Source organism: Cebidichthys violaceus, unplaced genomic scaffold (assembly GCF_023349555.1).
Source record: "Cebidichthys violaceus isolate CVI_PGR_0920_01 unplaced genomic scaffold, fCebVio1.0.p SCAF_10, whole genome shotgun sequence".
Classification (NCBI taxonomy): Eukaryota; Metazoa; Chordata; class Actinopteri; order Perciformes; family Stichaeidae; genus Cebidichthys; species Cebidichthys violaceus.
Window position 1 is genome coordinate 7,791,369 of NW_027176263.1, and position 15,785 is coordinate 7,807,153.

Here is a 15,785-nt window from a genome sequence, read left to right on the forward strand (position 1 = left end):
ACTTAATTTTCAGAAAACTCTAATACATTTCTTTCTCTGTCTATTAATCCCAATATTTTAGTTTAGTCTAACAAAACAGAATGTTGTTTTACAAATTATTATCTTTGCTCTAACAGAAATGATAAAATGGCCTCTTTGAAACAATGAATAGAGTCTCCATACTCTCTCCTAAAATGCAAAGTAAACTGATTTGATATGAGTTGAATATAAGCCACTTTGTTTCAGCTTCCAGCTCCTACATAATAAACTTTGTGACTTGAAACTGAACCACATCTTTCTTATGTCAGAAAATAATGGAGAGGGCTGGCAGCAAGATTGCACATGGGTTTAGGAACAATATAACTAAAGGGGCCACAGCCTCACTTTAAATCATTTAAACATTGATTTTGTGCTTGGCTCTTGCTTGTTAATCTTTTCGTAATGAAAAACTGCAAATGAAGACTTTAGAACAGCCAATAAAACATGGTCAGTGATCACTAATGCATTTTAATAGGCACATTGTGACGTTTGCTTTAGTTCTTAAAATGTAAGCCCATTTGCTCATTCATAATACCATCTACATTCTCAGTCTGGTGATTCCTGCCAATTACATATCTTCGCCCGGTATTAATTAAAGCCCTTTTCTACAAAAAGGCCTGTCACACTTGAAATGAGTGGATAACTAAGGATCAAGTTAGTACCACCTGAGGTGCTAACACTATTTGATCAAAATTAGTATTTTTCTTAGACCCTCTGCAAGTAGCTTATTGTAAAAGTGCCTCTTTTTTCTCACTAGAAAATATATTTCAGCCTGAAGCAGATACATAAAACACTGCACTGGGTTGATGTCTTTGTTAATACAACCTATAAATTAAAAGCTGTAACATGAAATTCTAACTTATCTATTCTGATGTAACATGCTTTTTTCCTCTCACATTGAAGCAGCAGAGTTTGACCACAACACAGATCTGAACATTCACACTAATTAAATATAACAAAGAACATACCTGATATTAACAAGGTGAACTTTGCCATCACTAACATAAATTAACGTACTGATCCCAGAAACCTCTTCCTCTTCGTTACAGCAAAAGGCATACTGAAACAGAGAGTTTAAAGACGTGTTTTTTTCATGTTTTTGCTCCATGAACTGTATAAATTGGCCATGACCCTTCATGGTAAAACATGACAAATATTGATGCAGTGACTACAAAATTAGCATATAATGATGCATAATAACTATATAACTTGAGTTGTTACCTGCAAGATTCCATCCAGGATGAAGAGTTTAATGAAAAAGAGATCACCGTAAGCGGGTCCTTGGTCCACGTAAAGTATAGTTCCCTGGGTCACTTGAGTCTGAAATCTCACAGTAATGTTGTTGAGTGAGCTGAGGTCAATACCCTTAAACTCCATGTATGAATTCCCAAAGAACTGATTGTAGCTTGAATCTGGGAAATACAAAAATATAGAAAGCAGAAATAGGTTAAAAGGTGTAATACAAAATCAAGACAGTACAGTTAATGCATCTTTACTGTCAATTCTGCTGAGATTGATCTCTGAAAGAAGAACTCAACTTTTCACTGGCTTCCTCCACAGGGAGGTCAGTGCACAGGGTGACATACACAACAGCAACCTCAGAATTATTAAAAATGCAGAGTCTGGCTAAGAACACCTCAGCAGGACAGATGCTGTTGCCACTGAGGCTTGAACATGGACTTTTGTGGTTTTGTTACAATGCGGTTGCACACACTTGATTGTGATCCCTTTTCTAAGTCTGATCTAAATAGTTTCCTCTACTGTGTTTGACTCCAGAATACATGAAAAAAAGGATTTGCCAGGATAATAACTTCCTTACATGTTTTTCCGTCTGTAAAAACAGGTGCTGGAAAAATAGTTTTGACAGGTGACAATAAAGTTTTGTAAGAATAATTTCCTGTCAATCTACAGGTGATTCTATTTTTTGCCATTACCCCATGTTCTAAATAGGATTAAAATAATTTGTGTTTGTGTGCAAGTTATGTCACATTACTGTCATTTTTTTTTTCTTCTTAGAAATATATTTCAATCTGTGCTAAATTGCTATTAGCGTTAGCTAATTCTGATGTAAGCTATTAGCACTTAACCTAGTTACAATCTAAGTTAAGTGGACTGTATATGTAATGTTAGTTTACTGTAAAACGTTACTCATGTTAATGGGGACACTTATGAGTGGGGTGTTAGTTTCTAAATCATTTCTTTTGGATATTAAAGTGAAGCGGACCGTATTATGCTTTACAATGTGTTGGGGGACCTGGAGTGTAATGGACTACTTAAAATGTACTAATCATTGATTTTCTAATGTCCTGTTAATTCTGTAATGTTATGGTTATGATGGCTGCCTTTCATCTTCAGTAATATTCTCTGTGTACACCAAGTACACAGTTTAGCAGGTCTTTCCAAAACATGATTTAATGATTTAAAGCAATAATGATAATCAATGCTGGAAAAAACAAAGAAACGTATTCTAAATAAAGCAGACCCGCTATAATCACTGATACTAAGTGAACAAACTGTGGGACTTGTTAACTGTTTCAAGTATTTAGGAGCACACAGAGATGAGAAACGATGAGTTTTAAAGTCAATGTTGATTTTATTCATCGTACAGCTAGCTACAGAGGTTATTTTTATCCCAAATGCAATAATGTGGGCAACAAGGTTCTTTAAACTAAAATATGAGAGTGTAGGCTGTGCACAATGGGCAATGCAATGACTGACTGTACAATTCAAAGACCTTTGTTCTGTTGATGTTTTTATCTTGTGAACATGTTTTATGTTTGTATTTTCCTGGGTGAGAGCAAAGACAATGTTCCTGCCTCGGCTGAACAATAAAGGTTATTCTATTCTGTTCTATGTAGGCTGTAACGGTTGCATTGTCACTATGTGAAGTCTGTTTTGTGGACTCCAGGAAGAGTAGCTGCTGCAATGCTGTGGCTAGTGGGGATCTAAATAAAATAAACTCACCGATAAAGATCAAAAAATAAAAGAAAGAACATAAAAGTGGGACTTTTGGACACTTGTTAAGAGAAAAGGATCATTTTGTGCATTCAATGGTAGCTAACAGAACAGAATAAGCACTTTGGATTCATTTTTGGCAATTTCAATTGGTATGGCTACTATACATATGTATTATGTAGAATTGGATGCTATTTGTATAATATTGCAGTTATAGTGTGATGCTTATTCTTAAACAGTCCTTCAGTTGACAGTTGAACCCTTGGTACTTAGACCAATCTATTTATTTATTGTTTAATGAATTAAATACTTAAGTAACGGCAACTATGAATCTGAATGATGCTGTCTTGTTTCACAGAGGGCAGAATGAGACCTACACACTGTTGGGGAGAAATTAAAACCTGATCATCTGTGCGTAGGTAAGGTGTTATAAAGTAAGACCCAAACTATCCAAGTATATTGGAGCAGTGAGCTCGATTTTGTTGGCAGATGAAAGTGCTTAGAGAGAAAAAAATAGATTGTGTTGTTAGTCTTACCTCATGAACTTTTAAGAAAAACACAGTAATGATTATACAACGTGCAGTGCATTAAGAAGACACCATTTTATCTAAATCTTTCAATACATTATGTTTTGTCAATTTTATTTCATTCATCTTTATTTTTACAGGATATTCCCATTCAGATTTAACATCTCTTTTTCTAGGGAATCCTTGCCAAGACAGCAGCATAAAAGTTTCACATAAAAGCACAAACAACACTATAATTATGTAATGAAGTCATGGACACCAAAAACAACCCTGTATTAAATCATATTGTGAAACATCAACCACCTACAGTGATTTCAAAATCATAGGCGCTCTCGCTTCAGATGAAGTGCAACGGCCTGAAAGATGGATAAAGTAAAAGACAATGGTTTATGTCCAAATGACTCTTAAGTGGTGTAGTAGATCATACTTGCTTATTACTTTACTTGCCATGGGTGCTATTAGTTCCAACGCAGTAAATAGATAATGTATTTAAGATTTCAAAAAGGCAATACATTATTGGCGCCATTGGGAAAAAATACCATAACCTTACAGCATATTGTAATTGAAATGGTCCAAGAGAAAACCAGATTGTCTAAAGCCTGTTTTCAGGTATTCCTATTGGCTGTTGCTAAAGTCATGAGTCATAGTTGCTGATACTTAAATATTTCATTCATTAAATAAATAAAACAAAGCTTATTAACCTTACACGGCCTCTTCTGTCTTTCACCGACGTAGCTTACACCTTACACCATCTAAAATATCAAACAAACAATATCTGACTGGCCTCAAGGGTGATTTAGATTGGTCTGAGTACCAATGGTTAAACCAGGGGTGAAAGTAGGACAGCAGCTGCCTGTCAAACCCATTCAACAACCCGCTACGGTCACATTTCCAACAAGAAAACACATCTGCTAATGTAGGTCAACATACACAACAGTTAGTTATCACCGCCAGGGAGGTTTTGTTTTCGGCTCGGTTTGTCCTTTAGTCTGTTTCATGTACATATTTGAATTTAACTATCATTGCGAAATAGGGCATTTGTGCTGCATTCATGTGGTTTCTTATTAATCAGAGATTTCCTGACTGGGAAAAAGGCACATGAATCTGTTAATGTGTTGCTTAAGCAAAAAAAGACAACACATCTTTGTTGTAGAGTCTATGTTTTTTTCCATATTACGACTTAAAGCTCATGAACAAGAACGACTTCCAAACTCGAGAGATGGGATCATCCGAGGAACACATGAACGCACCATTGTCTGAGATCTCCGAGTGTTATTCTAGTTTTCTTATGAATTGCTTCTAAATTGTTCCGGTGTCAGTGTGTTTGTGCCCAGCATAGACCTGTGGGTTTTTAATCCGTGCTCGCTGCCTTTCCAAAACTGTTTCGTTAGCCTACTGCTGGCAAACTCAATTTCTGCTGCCGCTAGCTGTATGATATTGAGTGCTGTGGGTTTTTGGCAGTTGTTTCTCGCTAAACTCTTCCAAGAAAAAAGTCGTGATGTTTCATGTTCTTCAGTTTAATTACAACACAATTTTTAGGGGGACAAGAATTAGAACTACTCTTATTTTCACCCCTGGGATTAACTGTCAACCGAAGGAAGCATCGCACCATAATTAAAATATTCAATAAACAGCATCCAATTCTGTATGACATATATATGGATAATACCATATTAATCTAAATTGTCTAAATCTAAATGTATCAAGTATGAGTATTCTGTTGTGTATCAAATGTACAAAATGATTCCATTTGCTGTTGTTTTTTTCTTCATCTTAATTGGTAAAAATTGTTTAGTTTATTAGGACTTCACATATTGACAATGCAGCCATTACAACTTACATAGAACATAATAGAATACTCATCTTTGTCATCTACGGGTGCTCCGGTTGCCACAGTTTGGTCACACAAGATCAGTGATGACAGTGAGTCTGCTTGATTTACGAGTAGAATAAGTTCCTTTGCTATTCCAGCATTAATCAACTTTGGGCTGGACTTACACAATTTTTGTGGAAACGACCCAAGCCATGTCATCAGCACACTTAAATAGCTTGAAATTGCTGTTGTGCAGAGTAATATTATTGGTGTACTCAGAGAATATTACTGCAGATAAAACGCAGCCATTATAACCAGAATGTTACAGAATAAACAGGACAAGACTTAAACACACACAGAGCCAAAACAAGCTCCTGACGATTCAATAACAGAAAGTGTAAGATAGTCCGTGTCCCCAAGACACTGTGAATCATAATACGGCCTGCATCACTCCACTATCCAATACAATAATCAGAATATGTGAAATAGTCAATTTCACTCAAGTGTCCCCAACTTATTGCAAATCATATTACAGACCATTTTACTCTAGAATCCAAAACCATAATCAAAAAACAAACATCCCACCAATAAAGGGTCCCAGTTACCATACCTAACGTTAACTTAGGTTGTAGCTGTTAGTTGTAACTCGTTAGTTAGCGGGCAAACGTTTTACGTCAGTATAGCTGCAGATTAAAATACATTTCTAGCCAAACAAAAGACTTGACTCTGATGTTACATAACTTGCTAACACACTTGTGTTTTGTGTGGAGTGTATGGAGGAGTTCAAACTTACCAAGAAAAATCATTAACGCTCAGTCCAGTTTAGAACCCTTTAAAAAGAATGAGCCTAACAAATCTTTTTTCACAGATAAAATTCACCTGGCAAAACCTTTTAATTTTACCGCTCATTTCAAAATCTTTCTTAGGAACGTAGAAGGACCATCCTGTTCTTAAGTCATAAATGTAGAAAAGAAAACAATTTAGAAAAGACTCAGATCACCAGAAGTTTTCTTTTTCTCAGGGCTTCCATACATCCATGCTGTATACAATGTAAATGTGATATGTACCCATCAAAAACCTCAGCAGCATTAATGGCATACAGCTGAAAGAGACTAACGCGCAGTGCAGGCCATTCAGTGTGGGAAGCCAAAAAGTAGATAATTATTATTTTGAATACAGAAAAAAGGCTTGAAAGGCTCTTGGTAGCACCACATTTTTTTTCATTTTGCTCACTTTACAGGCATACTGTAAATAGTCTTATTTGCCAAAAAGCTGTGAAGCATGCAAATGGCACTATATTAGGCGGGAGAGGAATCTTGGCTGAAATGAAGGTATTCATACAAGTTTATTGCGTGTCTCATTTTATAGAGGAATAACATGGCTTATATTATCCATGAGAATGGGCAATTATGGGATATTTCAGTAAAAGTTCTACTGCCCGCAAGCTTATTGGGGGTAGTGACGCAGACAAACTTAAAAGACTGGCACAGCCTGCAATTGGAGGCAAGCATTAGGGGCGCTCATGCTCAATATATTTCTCATTTGAAGGAAGTAGTGCAATTTGTTTCAGAAAAGTCTAACCAGAGAGCCTGCTAAAATGAAAAGCATTCCTGGATGCACCTGTCTCATGCTCTGTCTGTTCTTATCTGAAAACAGAAGAAAAAAAAATCATTACACTAGAGAAATCAGCAAAGCTTCTTTTAAGTTGTTGCCATGATTAATCGGGCGGCTGCAAGTGAGACCTTTATCAATATTTGTTACGCGTCAAGTCCCAATGGGTTAGACCCTCTTTGATCCGACAGTGGGCCCCGCAGGGCATTTGGCAAACAAGCTAACCTAAATACCCCCATTTTCTCCGGAGAGCAACGTGACCAATACCCTGAGGAAAATCCCCTAACAAAAAAAGTGAGAATTATTATGAGCAGACCTACTGTGATCTATGAATTAATGAGGATAAATGCACTCAGCAACAATGCTGCGCTGTCTTCTGCTTGACTCCTGACAATGGGGTTTACCAATGCTGATGATGGAAAATTACCCCTCAGAGACAAAGCTATTCATTCATTTTAAAGCCTTGTTTAGTCTGATGTAGTCTTTGATGCAGTCTGAGGCTGCTGCCAGGAGGCAGTATCGTATACCTCATTAGCAGTTAGCTTCAGTCTCTCCTTCAAAAGGTCCCCTGTTTTTACCGCTATCTTACACTCTCACAGAAGATTTTTCATCCACATGTCTCAAGTAACTAGTTTGGCTGAGTCTAAATTGCAAATGTGTTAAACTGTACTTAAACTTAAACTGTATCCTATTTTTTCCCCACGTTCATTATCTTGTCTTGAGCAGTATCAGTATTTTTTTTACTGTTGTTGTTAGAACAGGACGGGCTAACATAGTGCTGACCGCTGGACTCAGCTCAAAAGCTTTTTCTAGTTTCAATAGTCTCAGTGGAAATATTCCTTGATATAAATCTTTCATTTCAGATTTAATTAGGGTCCTGATACATGTCCATAAAAGATGTGAGAAAATTGATACGAGTCATATTTAATGTTACTTGGAAAGGTGGAGCACAACTTTGCAGCACAGACTGTATGCGAATGTCAGACAGGTTAAAGCACAAGATATTCCTCTAGAAAAATATAATTGGAGAAATACGAGCTTAAGATCAATTAATAAGAGGACAGACTTTGGGCGGCGAGATTTAATTGATGCAGACTTAATGTCCCATTTATTTTAAAAAAGGCAGGACGTCCTGTTTCATCCCTGATTTATTTCGTGAGGTAATAGACTGACTGATTGAACTTGTCACAGGACAGAGATGAAATACTGGTGAGGACCATTCTTGGACCCCTTGCAATTTCAGAGCCCTGAGGGAAGGCAAAAGGTCATTCAATACTGTATGAAAACCAGCAGAAAAGGTCTTGTATTCAATACATGTGAAGAAAGAAGAGTTGGTTTGAAAATGATTATACTGCTGACATACACAGCGGAATAGAATCCTAAATATAATATGCAAATTTAAAAATCTATTGTCTGATTATATCTTTGTTGTCTGGTTTTAAAAATAACTGATGAAGTTACTCCAACGCACTGCACTGACAGTTACTGTACAGGAGCACACAGGCCATAAACTGCAGCTAAAATGATACATTTAGACACAGCTTTTTTCATCCCGAGGAGCCTTTTTTTCATAAATATTTTTAACTGTGCACATCATGCAGACGTCATCATGACTCGCTAGAGAAGCGGAGTCACTAAATATATCAAAATGGTTACAGGCATACTAACCGGGCACTGTCAACTCAATCCTAAACAAGAATGCTAACATTTATTAGTGCTGGACAGAAGAAATGCGTGCATGTTAAACTGAAGGTCAACAAGGTGACGGCCCCAAGAGAGGCGCTGCATGTTTTAAAAAAGACCCTCTGGTAACCTCTTACTCATCAAGTTGATTTTTAGGAGCTTAAGTAATTTCATTTCTGCTGCACATGGCAGCAACAGATAACAGTTTCACCTGTGCTGTGGTGATCACTCCAAGGAAAGTCAACCAAATCGTGGCTTAGCTGCAGTAAGCCTCCCTCCACCAGTAGTGTCCTCTCTAGATAAACATCAGCTCTCATATAGAGCTAAAATACTGTGGAGCTCAGCATTGAACGTACAGTGATGAAAAAAAAAAAAGAAACCCAGAAGACAATCATTTCAATCTGGGGAACAGATTAACATTTATTTTTTGTACTGAACTAAATTTATTTTTGCCATCAAAATTAAGAAAGAAAAAAAAAAAAAAAAATCAAGATTTTGACCAAATTAATTTCAAAGATGTCATCAAGAAATGTTATCCTACTGTTAGTGTACCTGTTAGCCCCTGTATGTATAAAATCCAATTGACTTGGTATATTTCAAAGGTTGTGGAGTCTTAGGTTTAAAGGAGCACTGTCTGAGTCTATTTCAAGCAACACCAAGGGCACTGCATGCTTTTAGATGGTGACCTAGTTAGATAAACTCATGAGTTTCTGGGTCCCCTTGCTTTAAAACTTATTTACTCTGATTATGCACGTATATTTAAAAGAGTAAAGAGATGTTTCGGTGTGTAGATGCTTGTTTTTTGTTTTTTTTATCAGTGTCGTAACCCTTTCTAAACCTAAGCAATATGCACTGGATGAGAGCTGGATCAGGTGCAGCGGGTAGGACTCCATTATGTTTGGCCCAAAGTGATTTTCAGAGTGTCTCCCTGAATTGGTTCAAGCTCGTCTGTGTTCAATAGGTCTGTTTTACAGCTCTGTGAACAGTTTCAAAGGTAGACAGACCTCATCTGTCAAGCAGTAACAATCTGCCCAGGGCTCTGAATTCCTCCCCTCACATAGCTGACTGAATCCAATACCAATAATGTATAACATATTGTGTTCAGTGTCTTCATTTGAGTGTTAAAGGATATAGCGACAAATAATGATTGGACTTACCACTCTTTTAAATTACTGTTCTCAAACTGAAATAGAAAATGCACTTTAGTGGCCAATCCAAAACTAGTTTTTAAAAGGAATTTCTGTCACCACAGCTGCACAAACTACAACAATCTCTCAATCAAACCTAATATATCATCGCCTGCTATGTCCCAAAGGCTGTAAAATCACATTTGGAGTACCAGCTCAGTGGGAGTCTCCTCTCAATCGAAACTGGCAAACCTTGCGCAGCAAAAATGTTTAGTGGGAAGGACATAGGAAGGATAGCTTTGTAATTTGCCAAAAGACAAAAAAAAGAAATGGACCACTGTCAGTACAAATTGATTGCTGTAAATTAGTGTCACATTCTTGCACATATAATGTGAATGAAAGTAATAGTGTTGTAATGGGGGCTATGACTTGATTGAGAAACATTAATTTAACTTGATACACTGCCACATTTGTCATTCCAGCAATAAGTCTGTGTTTTACAGTATATGAATATAATTCATTATCATATTCATTTCCTTGAAAAAAAATAATTTACTCAAATAGGAAAGTATGTAGAAGCAGCCTGAACACACAGACAAGTTCAAACATGAGAAACTAATTTGAACTGATGCAAAATTGGAACTTCTTAAACATATGCAGCCTTTGAAGTTGTACACATCTTTCACGATTAGTAGGAACTGAGCTAAACAGCATTTAAGTCTGCCTAAAAGAGAGCAAAAGGCAGACTACTGTATATACTCAGTAGTGGAAGACGTACCTAGAGCCTTTACTTAAGTACATGTATCAACAAAAACATGTAAAAATACTCCATTACAAATAAAAGTCCTGCATTCAAAACCGCACAAATATTTATATTTGATCTAATAAAATATACAGTAAAATAAATAAAGTATAAAAAGTAAAACTCCTCAATCCACAGAAAAATGCCCCTTATGACTGTTATATTACTAGGATATAAAAATGTTGAAGCAGCACTTTACTGTTGAAGTTGGAGGAGGTGGAGCTGCTGGTATTTGATCTACTTTAGACACAGTTAGTTAGTTTAGTCCGGTTCCCAACCGTAGGGATCAGGCACCCTAAAAAATGGTCACAATTGAAATATGAGGGCTCATGAGATGATGAATGGGTTAGGAAAGATGAAAAGACTAACTTCTGCAGCAGAAATGAGCATTTACTTTTCTGACTTTTCTCTTATTGCTTTTTTGTGAAATACTGGACAGTTTTATCTCTTTAGGTCTCAAGGAGTTATTTGGATGAAACCATGTAAGGGGAAATGTTTCTTTGGTGAAGCTACTAATGAGTCGCTGGTGTTCAATCGCTGGTGTTCAATCGCCCCAAGTTCTCCCACACAACTTCCTTTCTCCGTTCTCTACACTGGCTACCTGTAAGAGCTCGCATCCAGTTTAAGACTCTGGTGCTAGCCTACAGGGCAGTGAAAGGAACAGCTCCTTCCCATCTCCAGGCCATGGTCAAGCCTTACACCCCCGCCCGACCACTTCGCTCTGCTGCCTTGGGGCGTTTGGTTGCCACGTCACAAAAAAATGTCTGTTTTCTGTCCTGGCCCCACAGTGGTGGAATGAACTTCCCACTGACGTCAGGACAGCAGAGTCGCTGCCCATCTTTCGGCGCAGGCTGAAAACCCACCTCTTCAGGAAGTGCTACCCTGAGCCTTCCACTTAGCGCTTATTGTATTCATACTAGCTCGTTGCACTTATTGTATTCGTATTACTTTTTTTTTTTGCACTAACTGTTTTTGTTTGTTTCTGCACTGTACTTTGGCTCTGAGTTATGCTCTGCTTCATGCTCTTAGATGCTTGTTTGGAAAAGGAGATGTACTTATGACTTCTGGTGACTAGTAGTTCTTTTGATTACCAATGGTGAATACATTTATTGTAAGTTGCTTTGGATAAAAGCGTCTGCTAAATGACTGTAATGTAATGTATTGAGTCATAGAAATGTGAAATGTGGGCCAAATAAGCTTTTTTTACAAGGAGTGATGAGCTAAATAGGTTGGTAACCACTGGTTTTCTCTTTAGCAATGCACTGTATAAGCGTATTCCTTTCTATGTAAAAACCTACTATAGTTATTATAGCTATTAGATCAATTTAGTGAAGTAATAAAGTATGAAGTGTAGCATAAAATGGATGTACCCGACTACATACCTGCAGATTTCTCAGCTGCTGTTGCTGTGGTAAGTGTTGGCGTCGGCACCCTGGGTGTGGAGCTGCGAGTGGTATTTTTGACTACAGTCGCCAAGGGAACAGCATCCGTAACAGGAGGCAGGCAGCTGACCTTGTTGATGCCATCTACACAGGAAAATGCTTCTGGACATGGATTCAACAGGCAGTCATCATAGTTGTGCTCACAGTTCCTCCCCTGTGCATTGAAAATAAACAGCCTTCAGATGTGTCCTGTACTCTACGATGAGATGCTAAATGCGATACAATGTTTGAATAATTAAGTTTGCATTAAGTAGGGAACATGAGATTATGTAACAAAAAAAACAGGCTTTTTTTAAACTAAAAATCCATGTGATGCGAGATAGCATCTGACTACTGAAGATTCAAATAATTTTTATGTGCAACGTTAACATTTGGAATATTTAATATTTTATCCAAAGTAACGTTATAGGGTGTAAATTATTTGTATTGTTAGTAGTAAAAGTGTCATATGTTGTTGTGTTATTGCTACGAGACAGCCATCTGATTTACCTGCTTTACAATGGGAATGAATAAAAGATGATCAAGTAAGTAAGTCCCAAGAGAGGACTCAAGAGTGAAGGGTGCAAGAGGGTAAAGGTTAATAAAAAGAAGAAAAAAAGAGAAACAAGACGGGGAGATGGGGAATAAGGTGGGGAGCCTCACCACAAATCCAGGACGACAGAAACAGGTGTAGCCATATCCTGGATCATTCTGAATGCATATCCCCTGGTTGCAGGGCTGTGGAAGGCACTCATTAATGTCATCCTCACAGTGAGGGCCTGTCCAACCTGCCAGGAACAAAAGCCCACAGAGTGCCGTGGTGAGCCCAGGCTCTCCCACTTCCACCCTCTGAAGTGAATATCAATCAGATTCTCCTACATTGATTTGCTTCTTTTGGGGTTCACACACATACAAAGACAAGAAAAGGCTTTCACTAAAGAGTAAGACGCCACATACATTTTAATGAGCCCGCACCGTATCGTCTTTTTTAGTACTGTATCTCTACAAATTTTCCCCTGGAGAAAAGATGACTTTTGAACGGCTTTGAGGCACAGAAGCTATGTAGGCAATATGGCAACCTTTAGTGATACTTCATGTGGCCTATTTCAATCCAATATGGGCATTAACATGGTTACATATAGTAAACTGTACTCTAACACATCTGGGGCATAGTGAAGTGTTCCTGTTCACTTCAAAAAAAAGTCTTGCCATCGAGGCTCTGTCTTAGAAATCTTGTTCATGAGTCACAAAGGTTTCCTTTAACAGGTCTTATAAAAGGAAAAAAAAAACAGCGTTGGTCGCTTCATTTCTAGGTAAATTGAAAAACTCACAGGATGTCTGAGTGACTCACCTGACCTGCAGTGGCAGACGTAGCTATTAATAAGATCTTGGCAAATGGCACCGTTGTGGCAGGGAGCTGAGCAACATTCGTTAACATCCACTTCACAGAAATCCCCCATGAAACCTGGCGGACAGCTAAGAAAACATATCATACTTTCAAACTGCGAGGCTGTCTTGCGGCGCTGTCACTTCCTTCTTGTGGGTCTGACACACTGCATCTGTTAAAACTGCTTGTTTTCATTATTTATCAAAACAACTTTTTCTAGCCAGTTGTTGCTTCTTATTTCAGAGTATATTATTTAAAACAGACAAATCTGGAATCTGAAGAGAAACAGCAGTAGAATCAATAAAGCAGATGATAAACTAAAGAGTGGCTTCAATTTAAACTGAAAGTAAAGAACTGCTTTTAATCAACATATATCAAGCTATATATAATATTTTTATAATGGATCTGTGGAGACTTAAAAGTATCTGTATGATTTTACAATAATCTACTATTTACACCTACAGAGTAATAAGATACTGTCTGAACTTAACAGTGCCTATACTATATCTGAACAACTCAAGTCCATCCAGATGCTCTCCTAAGAAAGAAATAGCAATGCATTAGTCCAGCTTGCACATTGTCAGCTAAGTATTCATAATGAATCCAACAAGAAATCCCCAAATGAACAGTGACAGACCCATGAGAAAGTACTTTGGAGTTCTGGCACAGAGTATTTCCATACCACTTGAATGAAGTTCAGAGAAAACACTGTTCAGCGTAGTTAACAGATGATGTTGCCAAAGGACTGCTCTTAAACAAAAGGGCCCTGGTTGTTTTGTCCATGGCTTGACTTAATGAATAAAGCCCTCTATGTGTTTATATCATTACTGCTAATCAATTTCTTTAACAAAAACTGGTCGTGACCAACAAAAAAAGAAAAGAAAAGAAAAAAGAAAGTCACTGCTGAAAACTCAAGGTAAGTTTACAGAACATAAACTTGAAATTAGAGATCTTATTTAAGGGGAAGATAAAACATAACGGATTGATTCAGCAGTGCATAAAATCCACAGGTAACCAAAGTGAGAATGTTTATGTGTGGTAATGGTTTTCTGTTGTGGAGTTAGTGATTTGAAGAGGATAAGCTGCACCTTGAGCAAAGAGAGGTACCACTCGATTCTGCAGATGTCATCCCCACTGGCTTTAAGTTTTGTAGAAGAGCAGTCGTTTTCCAGATGGACAATGAGCCTGATCATGCATCAAAGCTACCTGAGGCCAAAGGAAAACCGAGGTCTGCTGACTTGCATGGATTTCCAGACCGTGAACTCGCTGAACATCTTTGGGAATATTTGACATTATAAAAAGTGACACGAGCAGAACAATGTAAAGAAACAATGCAGATTCTCAGATTTACCCCAAACAAACAGTAACAAACTCCTGCTCTATTCATGAGGCTAAGATTCCTCTTTGGAAATTGACTTCTATTGTAAACTTGGATCATAACTGAGTATAATCATATGCAACACCAGGAAATGGACGAAGGATTTTATTCATAACCTCTTGGCTGAGAACGGAGAGGGTTTGGACCTCTTGCCAAACAAGTGCAAAAATGAATGTGTACCACTTCACACATAGCATGCGGATAAAACAACGCTGTAATTTATGTATTGTAGATGTGGTCTGGCAAAGAAACCATTCAAGAGGAAAACATATGTGGAATGAACAAAACATGCTTTGAATGTGATTTGAATGTTGATGATGATGATGTAAATGCAAACAAGAAGATTGCCTCTTCCAACAAAAACACAAGATGGGCACCTGCTGTCATTCTAACACTGGACAACAGCTATATCTGTATTTATGTTGTGTGGTGGTGTGAATTTTTTTTTTTGTCAAACTCCTTAATTGTCTGTAAAAAAAGCCAAATCAAACATCTTGACTGATTACTGAATCTAAATAGGGCCCAAAACACGTTAATAATGTATTAATACCATAATGAATTGTATTTGATGTCCAAAGAATCTTAAAGTGCACAATCATCATGTGGCAGATCAGCAGGACACTAAAGGACACTAAGGTTTGTCCTTCGTGTGCACATTTATCTGTGAATGCACAACACACTATTTTGTCTTACTGTATGTAATACATACACATACACAAATTAGCCAACAACATCGTAAGAAAAATGCTGTGCTCAGGCAGTAGGCAGTCCAGTGCATCAATATATAACACTGTGAAGTGCACCAACCCATTTGGACTTGTGGTAGTCTGGGATGCATTAAATCATGACACTGAGCATACAGCAGCACATCAGCACAAGGTTAGACAATGTAATTAAATGTAAGGCATCCAGGGAGCTGCTGTGTCAAATCTGCACACACTTACTGCACACACCTTGTATTCAGATACACTTCATCACTCAAGGGAGACCATGTCAGCAATCTAAAAGTAGCACTATTCTTGAGAGACAAGATCATTTTGTAGTTAGAGAAATGCCAAATTTG

At 37.6% G+C, this 15,785-nt stretch overlaps 1 protein-coding gene across 1 annotated transcript in view; it reads right to left on the bottom strand.

Annotated features, from left to right (window-relative positions):
* Positions 1–15,785, bottom strand: part of eys (eyes shut homolog) — a 156,582-nt gene that overhangs the window by 56,339 nt on the left and 84,458 nt on the right. Inside the window, exons 31-35 of the mRNA XM_068723996.1 lie at positions 13,309–13,433; positions 12,621–12,745; positions 11,919–12,132; positions 1,240–1,430; positions 987–1,078 (exon numbers count right to left, since the gene is read on the bottom strand). Coding sequence (XP_068580097.1) covers positions 987–1,078; positions 1,240–1,430; positions 11,919–12,132; positions 12,621–12,745; positions 13,309–13,433 — 747 coding nt within the window. The remainder of the gene's footprint in view (positions 1–986; positions 1,079–1,239; positions 1,431–11,918; positions 12,133–12,620; positions 12,746–13,308; positions 13,434–15,785) is intronic.